At 24.8% G+C, this 13,140-nt stretch overlaps 1 protein-coding gene across 1 annotated transcript; it reads right to left on the bottom strand.

Annotated features, from left to right (window-relative positions):
• Positions 1–2,354: 2,354 nt before the first annotated feature.
• Positions 2,355–12,877, bottom strand: LOC113549344. The gene is made up of 15 exons (XM_026950601.1): positions 12,839–12,877; positions 11,206–11,296; positions 10,984–11,103; positions 10,764–10,880; positions 8,634–8,750; positions 8,319–8,572; positions 7,042–7,186; positions 6,083–6,173; positions 5,758–5,923; positions 5,360–5,670; positions 3,834–4,011; positions 3,494–3,768; positions 3,261–3,429; positions 2,851–3,189; positions 2,355–2,768 (listed from the first exon to the last, which is right to left on the bottom strand). Exons 1-15 carry the CDS (start codon positions 12,875–12,877, stop codon positions 2,355–2,357), a joined length of 2,826 nt encoding a protein of 941 aa, XP_026806402.1.
• Between the last annotated feature and the right edge of the window lie 263 nt (positions 12,878–13,140).

Raw genomic sequence — 13,140 nt, 5'->3', positions numbered from 1 at the left:
TGGTGTAAGAAACTCATTTATCGACAATAATGGTTGTAAAACGTTAAATTCCCAAAAAAATCTAGAAAATTGCCGTACAAATTTTCAAACATCCTTTAAACACTGAAATATCTTTGTGAAGGATGCTGAATTCATTGAGAATAATGGTTTTAATTCTATAAAATCTCAAATCTTCTCAAACATTATTATAATAAATGGTGTAAAATTTTTCTTTAACGCTGGAATACCGTTGTGTAGGATGATGAATTCCTTGAGAATAATGGTTTAAATTTTTAAAATCTCTATAATTTTAGAAAATTATCGTCAAAATCTCAATACCGTTGGATTTTATTGGTGTAGGAAGCTTATTCATTGAAAATATTGGTTTTGAATCATTTTAATTCCCAAAAAAATCTAGAATATTTCCGTCAACATTTTCAAACATCCTTTAAAACACAAGAATATCATTGTGAATGATGATGAATTCCTTGAGAATAATGGTTTAAATTTTATAAAATCTCAAATTATTTTGGAAAATTATCGGCATTAACTCAATACCGTTGGAGTATAATGGTGTAAGAAACTCATTTACCGACAATAATGGTTTTGAATCATTTTAATTCCCAAAAAAATCTAGAAAATTGTCGTAAAAATTTTAAAACATCCTTTAAACACTGGAATACCGTTGTGTAGGACGATGAATTCCTTGAGAATAATGGTTTATATTCCATAAAATCTCAATTATTTTACAAAATTATCGGCATTAACTCAATACCGTTGGAGTATATTGTTGGTGGAAAATCATTCCTTGAAAATAATAATTGAAAAACGTTAAATTCCCAAATAAATCTAGAATATTGCCGTCAAAATTTTCAAACATCCTTTAAAACACTGGAATATCATTGTGAAGGATGCTGAATTGTTTGAGATTTAAGGGTTAAGATTCTATAAAATCTCAAATCTTCTCGAATATTATTATAATAAATGGTGTAAAAGTTTTCTTTATTGCTAGAATATCTTTGTGTAGGATGATGAATTCCTTGAGAATAATGGTTTAAGTTCTTAAAATCTCAATAATTTTAGAAAATTATCGTCAAAATCTCAATACCGTTGGAATATATTGGTGTAGGAAGCTTAATCATTGAAAATATATTATTGTTATATCTATGATTAAGGGCATTAATGTATTATATTTAAAGTCGTACCCCCATCACCAGCACCCACGAGCCACCACTGATAATATTTACAGATTTACAAAACACAGATAATTATGCATTGTATGTTTATATTAGAGTAATATGACTATAACTATACTTCTCTAGTTTATATGAATTACTCAAATAGTTTTATCATCAGAACGGTTACAAATATAATAATGTTCTAAGACAACTGTTTTTTAAGAATGGATTTAACTGCCTTATACAATCATATTATTATAAACATACAATAAAAGTTCAATTTGAAATTTATGCAAAATGAGTATTAATAGCTTTTATATAAATTGTGTATGTATAATTACATCTAACAACTATTTATGTTTTAGATCAGTTCTGAATAATACTAATGTAGAAAACTTAAAATATATTTACATACAATTTTGAATTTTTGAAACAGTAAATGTACATAAATTATATTTTAGTAAATTATTTTCTTCAACATGCAAGTTAATATAGAATTTTATATGAAAAATAAACAATCAATACTAAGTGAAAACTTGAAATATACTTTTACTTACGTATCAATTTAAAGTATTATTACTAAAAAAGTGTTAGATTATTTATTTTCCAATTACTTGAAAAGTATTATTTTGTATTTAAGCAAGGCACATAGTCAGTTATTGAAATTGAATTAATAATTTTATAAAAAAAATTTAATTAACTTTAATAATAAAATCATATCTAAATTAAAGACAATTGATTTCAGTTTTAAGAATGATATACTGTGTGAATTGTTTTTTTTTTATAAAAAGTTTATAGAATACTTAAGTTTCTTAAAATGTTCTTTAAATCTAACTTATTTAGAATTGAATTAAAATTAATTTTATTATTACTATACAATGAATGGAATAATTTACAGTTTCAAATTATAGTTTTATATTATTTACAAAATGAAAAAAAATATATGAGTTATAAATGAAAAAAATTATTACAATTATAAATCTATTAAATGTATAATATTTACGCTTAATGATCAGTTTTATTATACATACAGAAAAACATAATACATATACATTAAAAGTTATAACTAATAATTTAAATTGTTATTAATATCTTCAACCTTGAATTACAATAAAAAATGTTTCATGTTCACAAAAATAGAATCATAATATGAAATGGTTTTAATGTAAAGAAACAAATGAATACTAAACATTTAATTCAAAGATCATTAAACAGTTCACTCAAATAAACTCTAACTGTTCTCGAAAAGGGAACCTTAATTACCCCAGTCTTAGCATCCGGCATCATTGTATCTAACAATTTCTCTAGATCAGAAATTGAAACTAAATTAACGTCATCTGATTTGTCTTGATTCTTGTCCTTTTTGGGAGCAGGCTCTTCTCCTAGTCGCTGTCTAGGTTTTCTTGTCCTTAGTATAGGTATGTAGTTAGTCTTTTCTTTGGTATGGGATAATTCTAAATTATAATCAATATTATGCTGATTTTGTTGATATTTCGTTATAAATAAGTCAGTAGCAAGGAGTAATTCACGAGTCAATCCCCAAACCAAATGTGTTAATGTCTTGGAGAGTTTCTCGAGGCAATCAATCAAGTGGCAGTTGGTAGTTGCAGACTAAAAAATAAAGACAATCATAATATCGATTATAAATAAATATATGTTATAAAATAATATAATGTATATTAAGTATACATACTTCGCTCATATAAGCAGGAATAATTAGTAAAGCTTTAATTCCAACACATTTTTCCAATTCATCTTCAACACAATTACTGAATTCTATGTTTATCAATTCCAGAATAGTGAGCTTTTTAAGACCCCTAATAGCAGTAAAAACGTCTTGTGCATAACTTTCCCATTTACCGTAACAATTTTCCAATCTCAACGATTTCAAATTGACAAATCTTTTTAGTGACACAGCAAAATCTTTTGATAAGAAATCACAATCACCAATTTCCAAAAACTCTATGTTATCAGTAATAGTATCCAAACTCTGACAGATGTCTTTTGGAAACGAATCTATAGAGGTTAATGACTAAATAATAAAAAACATAATAAATATTATAACTGTTTTTCTATAAATATTAAGTTATTTAATAAACTTACAAATTTATTTAAATTTATTAAATTTTCAAATGATGGCAATGATGTTAATTTGATTCCAGTTAAACCTTTTAGTCTTAACTCAATGAGGTTTGTCATTTGGCCTAAATAATTTAAGTTTAGGGCCATAAGATCATGGGGATTTTTTATCTCTTTTGTTACATTTGGATTTCTAAAAATAAAATCAATTATTAAAATAATTTTTAAAAAAAACTGGATATTTTTTTCTTTATTACTTTATTGAAGTTGCATTAAGTACTTCAAGTTGAGGTAATGAGTGAATAATATCTTCAACTACATGGGTAGGACATCTATACAATTCAATGAATTTTAACTTCTGTGCTCTTTTCATTGCTTTGGAAAAATGCAACCAAAAATTTTTGAATTCATCAATTTGTACAGGTATCGACATTTTTCTAGTATCTAACATATCAGTTCTTTGTTGATCAATAGAGTCTACAAACCTTTCCCAGTCATAGACCATAGCATTTTTTAAACGACAATTTTGCCACTAAAAATAATTGAATAAATTGACAAATATATATTGTGAAAAATTTAAAGTTTATAGGTACTTACTAATAACTTGTTCATTGCAATTATATTCCAGGCGGTACATACTCTAGAAACGGATAAAAGCTCATGTATATTTAAATATTTAAATATGTGCCCTAATGCTTTAACCATATAGTTAAATGTTTGCATAGATGCGAAAGGAGTTGCAATTTCTTTAAATGAACCATTCATTTCAGAATTCCTGTAAAATTTGAAAAAAAAAATTCATTATATAATGATTTTATTGATCTAATTATATAAAAGCATTCTTAAATATTTAATTATTTATTTATGAAACGTAATAGTATAAAATACAAAACATTGTGAACATTACATAAATAACTGGTTTAGCCCCCCCAATAGAAACGATAAATCCTCGTTTACTAATCTTGCGTGGTTTAAGACTATTTGGCAAATATTTCACAGAACAAAAAAGAATATGAAAAGGGATACAGTGAGAATTAAAAGTTGGGATTCTAAAATTGATTTTTTTTAAAAAGAACTGGCTAGTCAATTCGACCATCAATGAGTTTTTCCAATAATGATATTTCAACTCTCCTGGTAGCCAGCGTGGTTAAGCCCAGGCGGAAAAGTACTGGGCTGTAGTCATGAGGAGGACATTCAATTGATAACCGGAAAGATACACACTTCAGAAACTAGCGTTGGACTCTTTCAAGTTGGTAGCTATCATTCATAGTTGTTGGACACCAGATTACAGCCACATACTCAAGTAGAGAACGAACAAATGAGCGAAAAATTCTGAGAAAGTACCTAAGCATTTTTATGGCATTACATAAAATTTTGTCTAAGTGTGCATTAAATCTAAGACAGCAATCAAATGTTATACCCAAATAATTTACAGACGCACCAGCAGGTTCAAGGAGGACACCAGATATAGAATAGATAACATTAAAAATTCATCTAGAAGAACGATAAAAAGACATAAATGTACATTTAGGGATATAGATATCTAACCCATAGGTAGCAGCCCATATGATCAAGGAATTGAGGTCATCTTGGAGAAGGATGCAATCCTGAGGAATACTGATACGATGGGATAACTTTATATCATCGGCAAACAAGAGAAATTGGCAGTATTTTATGACGTTTTTAACACTGTTTACAAATAAGGAGAAGAGAACCGGAGACAAGTGGCCTTTTCGAGGGATACGTTATATTTATATCTATTGGAAAGGTATAATCTAAATCAAGAAATCAGTGACTCCCCAAAGCCAGAGTGCATGGTAATTATTTTCCTGACCAGGCATATATAAAGACCACTAGCTTTTACATGTAAATAAAATTAGGACTTGAAACATATTGTATGAAACAATAAGTAAATAACAAATAGGGGTTGAAAGGTATATAGGAACGATTGACTTTCCACTCAAATCTAAAAACAAACATAACCAAATGATTAAAACAGTAAAAAAAAAACGAAAATTAACTTACACTCATTCATACAAGCAAGACCAATGACCAACGCTAATGTATGCCTGGTCTACTATTACATTCCACCAAAGGATAGGGAAAATTAAATATTAACTTACTCTTCCAAATTTTTGGGCTCTTGAATAACACAAGTCGTTAAACTAGGTCCTCGTATTTTTTTTATTTCATAAACATACTGTTCGTGAAAACTATCATCAACTATTTTAGTTTTGGATACATTTCCATCTCTATATTCATCAATTTTATAATGTGGTTCTTCAATTTTAGAAATTGGCGTACTTGGTGCCTGATGAACTTGTCTTATACGAATCGGTTCAACGCGTAGTTTCTCCGGTTCAGTAGCACCAATAACTAAAGTATGAGATGATTGTACACGAGTATCTCTTTGTTTCATAATAATTCGACAGTGCTAAGTAAAAAATATTAACAAAAAAATGTAATAAACAGTTTTATAGATTAAAAAAAATTAATAATGAAAATTAAAATGATTACTTACTAAACATACATAACCAATAATTTTTAAGTGAACATTTACGTTGACACATTCTGTGTGATAGTTTACTAAACAACGAGTACACAATAAAGAGCAAGGCACATCAATATTAGGGCACCGCTTACCACAACGAGTCTGCATGATGATTTTCCTATCTGATGTTGGCAACCTATTTTTATAATTTACGTATAATATGGTTTGATTAAGAAAGGATTATGTAGAAGCAAGCATAAGGATTACAACCCCTTAATATTGTATTATATTTGTAAAGCCAAATAATAAACTAATAAGCAAAAAACTGTATAAGCAAAAAAAAATAATATGTTACCGGCGTTTCATGAAATCAATGATCTCAAGTTTAGGATACAATTTTCTCGATACAATAGATTCAATAGCTCGCAGAATTGATTCTGAATTCCCTATGTAATAATGTAAAACATTTATTCTGTATTCAAATAGCACAATAAAATATATAACTGTATTTTTTCAGATTATTAAGCAAATAAATACATACAAAGTTACACTGAATATAAAATTATCATATTTACATGCAATTTTAATTATATGGAATAATATTTAATTTAAATATAAATATTTCATAGATAGATTGCATTGTGTACACAATTTCAAATTTCACAATGAGATGCATTATTTAAGAAAGGTGCATACTCAAATGTATCAACATTTATTTTTCAAAATAGGTTTTTTATTTAAAATAAATATAAATTAAATTTAAAGCAAATTTCAATATTATAATTGGTATATTAAAATAAAATCAATTCCTTATTAAAAGGACGTCACACTATGGGTATAGACTATAGATAAACAATACTAATGATATTTTATAGCTCATTGTTTTGATTTGGATTTGACTTACTCAAGACCGTACAGCTAGAAAAAGTATGGGGGGTTCAGAGTATAAATATGTTATATTATACAAGTTTTAAATATAATAGTCATTTAAACCTATTCAATTTTATTTCAAGAAAAAAATTTGGGGGGGCCTGAACCCTGAAACCCTCCTCCTGGCTGCGCCCTTGGACTTACTAGTTGTATACTCCGTATGCTAGCAAGAGATGGGAAATTAGTATCTACTTGTCAATGCTACTAGAGAGTCAAATTAAAATTAAAATATTAATTAAGTGGTAAATTATTATATAAATTGTTAGGTCTTTATTATTTTATATTAGAACATAACAACATAATTACCTGTATTAAATGTTTGTGGTAGTTTACATTTAAAGAAGTTTAAATGTTTAGCTAAATATAAAATATATTTATATTTACCTTTTATGGATCTTGATCTTGAGGAAGTCTTCGCATCTTTTTTCATTTTACTAGCAGACTTTTTGTTTTCATAATCAAATGGTGGGCGCTGTTCAGGTATTTTAGATTTTTTAGGTTGAACAGCAGCACCGACAGAAGTGTTATCCTAAAAATATATGAAGATAATTTTGCAAATGTTCGGTTTTTTCTCGAACATTCCAAACTTAATGAAATTTGAACTATCAAACTGTTCAAATACAAATTTTTTTAAATTATAACTGTTAGAAGTTCTCAGTTTGAGATGTTCAGGATTCAATAAAAAAACCAAGGAATAAAAAATAAAAAATTGTATACTAATTGAAAGCGGTACTGTGAGGAAGGTCAAATCGCTCCTCTCAAAATTGTCTTGCATCATACAAACTTAGAAATTATTTTATCATTGTTTTATACACTCTTTATTAAGGTTTGTATAACTCTTCTCCATCAATTTTTTTTTCATGAAAATTCATGTTCAAGTGTTATTTAACGATAAAATAAATTGATTAGTACAAAGAACAAAAATTAAATTTAAAATTGTTTTTCGTTGTATACTAATTGAGTCCCTATACCTGAACAGGAAAAAAATAATATACTAATTGAGTCCCGGATACAAACGAGACATATACTAATTGAGTCCTAGGATTATTTTGAGTAAAATATAATTTTATATAGGTAGTTTTATTCAGCCCATCCAAGCATTTACCAATTGGCAATTAATAAACATTTTGTTGAATATACAATGCGAAATATATATATATATAAATTAGAAGTGTTCCTATAATAATTACAAGAAATTATTTAAAAGAAAAAGAAATTGGACATCAAATGCAGCTGTTGCAATTAAACACAATAACTATATTTGAGTATACACAATGCTTATCCCATACATTTTTACCAATATAAACAATGTTATTTTATCATTATCTATATTTATTTAATTATACAAAAATTATTCATATGATATTAAACCCCTAAATTATTATATATTTATATTATAAAATATTTTTTAAAAAAATCATTTTTAACCATACCTGTAAATTTTTTTGTTACTGACAGAGGAGCCTGTAAAAATAGGAAAGAAAATGTTTTTTTTTTAATTTGACGGTACTCAATCAATATTAAAACATGGACTCAATTAGTATTATACCTAAAATTTCACTGGACCTATTGGTATATACCCTAAAAAAGCTGTAATTCAATTCGTCATAAAAAGTTATACTGGGACTCGGTTCATATGCAGCTTTGTTTTTATTACCTACCTTAAATGATTTGAAATGTGCATCTCTGATCAGTTCTTTTGATTTATCATTTACGCCAATTGGTTGTTTTAAAAATGTAAAACAATCTATAGTAAGAGAAGTTTTATCAGATAAAATATCCAATTGTTCCTGAATGTCTCGTAATGATTGTAGTTTCTGACCATTTGGAGAATAATAGTATACATCACCACTTCTATTGGCCGGAGTAACAGCAGATTCACCTGATGTTCTATATACTAACTCTCGTTTCCATCCTGAAAAATATTTATCACAGATAATCCACTAAAATAAATCATTAATAATTAATTTACTTACCATGATCAAATGGGAGTTTGAAAATAGCATCACTGATAACTGATTTATTTTTTATGGCTGTACTACGGCGCGTTCTAGTGTTAGAAAAAGTTAAGTTGAATGTAGGAGTGGTAAGTTCTAGAGAAAAAAAAATCAATTAACATAATATATCAAAACTGTTTTGTAATAATATCTATGATTAAATTCTATCTTTATTCATATTTAGAAAACCTTGAACACAGTATGAAACATACACCAAACATGAAATATAATAGGTACTATTTATTTGTATAACATAAGATACATCAATGATTTATTGTTGCCCTTAAATCATGAAATGTCATAAGAATATTATTATAAATATAGAGTAGTAAAATAAACATATTTATCTTATTATTTAATGTTGTTTACATTAATTGATAATTATGCACTAAAATATTGTGGTTCTGAGTGCCATGTTGTAATACCAACACATTTTTGAATTTAACTTGTATATTCTATGTATTCTTTAAAACTTTAACATGTTACACAATATTATTATTATTTTACTAGGTTAGTAAGTTTAGCAATTGTAATTTAATATAAAAGAAAGATAATGGTAATTAATAAAAAAAAATATGTGTAAAAATTTAAAAATAATTACTTCTACAGAATGAGACATTAAGAAAAAATAATTTATTATTTGACATTTAGATATTAAAATAAAATATAAATAATTCTGATATATTTTTTTTTTAAACATAGAAATTAAAAATTATTTTTTTAAATTTAATTAATTTAGCCAATTTCATTATCTTAAATTCAACAAACATAATTGCAAAAACAATAGTCATCAAAATATAAAAAGTTCAAAGAATTTAAACATAAAATTAAATAAATGTAAATATTTATTAGAATTTCATTCATCTAATAAAAATAATATCACTATCACTTTAGTCTTTATTTATGATATTGATGCATATGCATGCAGAACATAATTTTACCTAGTTTTTTCATTAGCATATGCAGACCTTCTCTCTTTAGGAAAAATATAGTTTTAATTTCTATAACTTAAATAAATAAATTATTAGGTTAACATAATATAATATGTTTTCAGTACTTATTTTAGATTTTAAGCAGAGTAATTTATGTATTGATTTTAAATTTGTGTTTTTTTTTTTATGACAAACAGAAGATAAAATGGGTGGTTTTGGATAGAAAGTTGATTTAATTTTGACTTACATAATATAATTTTAAAAATATTTAGACACTTATTGAACTATTTACAAGCATAAAAAAAATTTAAATTATTTTTCTATAAATGTTGATTATTCACTGGGTCTAAATTCTTAAAAATTTAATACAGGGCCTAAGACAAGTTATTCTTATAAACATTATACAATTATATATGCACAATTTTTCTTATATGCATTTAAAGCTCAAATACTTACAAAATTTGTCTAAATTATAAAAATTTGACAACTACAAGTATTTTAGTATTTCATAGTAAAAATTTTTAAAATTACCCAATTTGTATAGTAGAAGTATGAAAATTAAATACAACGTTCATCATAAGTAGTTTGAACTTGAATTAAAAATTTCTTAAAAATATTTAAAAACAATTATTTTTTATAATTATATTTGTAAAGTAAATTTGGACAAAATTATATATTTTAACCGTGTTAATTATTTTATTATCTTTCATAATTTTTAATCGTGGTGACTTAAAATTTTTATGTATATTATAGATTTTACTTTACCAATGAAATTATAAAAGAATGTAAATTTTTTCAAAGATATAACCTACTTATATTTTGAACCTATTCACACTATTTTACAGTACACCTAGTGTATACAACAGATTGATATTCATTTGTCTATCTTATTTTACTACTTTTTTATTAACTATAAATAATATATTATGTTGGTATTCCTAAGATTGTTTGCAGAATATATGATGGATGTACGTAAAAATAAAAATATTAATATTCCAAGAAAGAATAGCAATAAATACCTCAAAAATTAAGTTAATAACACCTATAAAAATTAACATTTAACGTATATATATATATATTTAATGTGAATGAATTGGAAAATTTTGTGTACCAAGTGAGAATGAATTGGGAGATTTTATGTTTTCAGATACATATATTATAAATTTTTGCCACTCACCTAAGGAAGGCGGAACATGTAATTTCAAAGATTCTAAGGTATCACTGCGAGTATTGACTTTCTTATGCCTCTTATTACTCCAATTATTCTTTATATCATTAGGTTCTGGTGTTGATACTATAAATTATTTAAAAAATTATAGATATATATATATATGTTTTACTTGTGTTATAAAACAAAAGAATATAAACAGGTTTACAAATACAATTTTCTAACTTACTACTTGATTTAGATTGTTTCTTTTTATTAACATGATTATTATGAATAATGGATGCACAGTCAGTTGGCTCGTCTACTTCCATAGGCTCACTTGTTTCTTTACTAAGTTCCATTTTTAATACTAAAAACGACCATATAAATTTTTTTTATAAAATTTGTAATAACATTGAATTTTAAGTTAAATATAAAAGCTGTATGAACATATAATTATTGAAAAACTTACATTTTTTCTTATTTTCAAATCTTTTCAGTACTTTATCATCAATATCAAATCCAATAAAATGTGCTTCTAGGTTTGAAAGATTATTGGTTTTCTAAAAATATACAATTAGCACAACAAGAAATTATTTTTTCATGTTTTATATAACCTAATCTAGACTCAATTTTATTAATTAAATAAAGTTGTGTTTTTACAAAAATTAAGCAAATTATACTAAGTTTAATAGTAAAAAATGTGTATTGTAATTCAATTATATATTTGTTTTATTATATTAACATTATTTAATTGGATTAGTGAATGTTAAATTGAATGTTATTTAAAAAGAATTAATCTGCACTAAAACAATACATACTAAATTTGTTATATTAAATTTTTGTAGTTCAATTCATAATTTTTACTTAAACTTTCTGTTAAAGTGTCTAACATGAAATAAAATATGTATTTATTAACTTACCATTAAGTTACTCATTAATTATAAACCATTATTAATTATATCAATTAAAATAATAAAAAAAGCGGATATAATAATTTAAAAATGTTGAACTAAAATGAATAAGAAAAATCCTTCAACATACAGTTGATATCAACATAGAAATCATCCTCTACATAATATTAAACATTATATTAAAATTTAAAAGAGATATAAAATGTTTAACCGTATAGAATATGACTATAGTGTTTTATTTAATTCATAAAAAAAAAAACAAAATGCTTTATAAAATTGTATATATCTTAAATTTAAAATAAAGTAAAAAAAAAATAAATAATTAAGCCTAGAGGTGAAAAATTCAAATAGTAACAAAGTTATATAGTTAAATGAATTGGTTAAAATCAGAAGTTGTTTATTTTGCAACAATAGCATTAGCGCAACATTAACAATCTACAATGAAATAGTCTCAAATGAAATTTATATAAAAAATGTAGTACAAAAAAAATTTTTTTTATTTAAATGAATAAATTTAAAAAAAAATGGGTTTATTTTGATTGTTTTTAGTGTATAAACATACAGGATCTATTCATTAATTATTACTTTTTATAATAAACTCTATATAATATGTTTTAAATAAAATAATATATAATAAAAAAATAGAACATTTATTTTAAAATTTACATTTAAAATTACTGAAACCAAGTTACTTTACCAGGTGTCAAATTTGGAATTTGAAATGGCATTAATATTAAAACTTAATTACAGCAAAATTCTGAATTTACTGTTGTTTTCAGCATAATAAAATACATTAGTTAAGAGGATGCCAGCGTAGTATTTGTTGTCTCTCTCTAACCCACGCGCAACATAGCAAATTTTACGTTCACAAAAATGACTATAACCATATTAATTTCTCAAATTAGAGTGAAGTGACCTATTATAGAATTTAAAGTTAAGAACATTATCTAGGGTACCTCATAGGCGTGTTATTATATTTTTATTTTAAAGCGAGTTATAAGTATTTTAAAATTATAAATTTTTTATACATCTTAGAAAAAAAATTGAAAAAAGATCGTCTAGTAGAAAAAATTTATAGAAAATTAACAAATGTTTAAATCATATTGTTAAATTAAGTATTATTAAAAAATCTGTGATGCATAGTATTAGCAGTTATAACTTTTAATTATCATATACAAATCTGTTAATTACTTTTAAACCAGCAGATTTCTTTTTCTTCATTGTATTCATTGTTGGTATCTAGAATAATACAAAATTAAAAAAATATTATTAATATTTGAATTTATAAGTGCTAACAAGGAACTAAAACTAAAACAAATAATAAAAATAAGGATATGAAATAAAAATAAATTATACAATATGTAGTAACAAATTTCGGAAGTTAATAGTTTCCACTGATGAAATATTCATAAAAAACAATGTTTATATGCAAATAAACATATAATATTATGTTACATAATAGTGAGAATGTATTCTTGAACTTATTGACTTTA

The sequence above is a fragment of the Rhopalosiphum maidis genome, chromosome 1 (assembly GCF_003676215.2).
Source record: "Rhopalosiphum maidis isolate BTI-1 chromosome 1, ASM367621v3, whole genome shotgun sequence".
Classification (NCBI taxonomy): domain Eukaryota; kingdom Metazoa; phylum Arthropoda; class Insecta; order Hemiptera; family Aphididae; genus Rhopalosiphum; species Rhopalosiphum maidis.
The sequence above is the reverse complement of the archived record's forward strand: the minus strand, read 5'-3'. Positions and strand labels throughout refer to the sequence as shown.

Excerpts from the sequence above, each read along its gene's own strand:
- LOC113549344 (XM_026950601.1), bottom strand. The coding sequence starts at position 12,877 with ATGAATACAATGAAGAAAAAGAAATCTGCTGGTTTAAAA. Across the intron at positions 10,881-10,983 it reads GAAACAATCTAAATCAAGTA|TATCAACACCAGAACCTAAT; the intron begins GTAAGTTAGAAA and ends AATAATTTATAG. Across the intron at positions 7,187-8,318 it reads CACATTTCAAATCATTTAAG|GATAACACTTCTGTCGGTGC; the intron begins GTAGGTAATAAA and ends ATATATTTTTAG.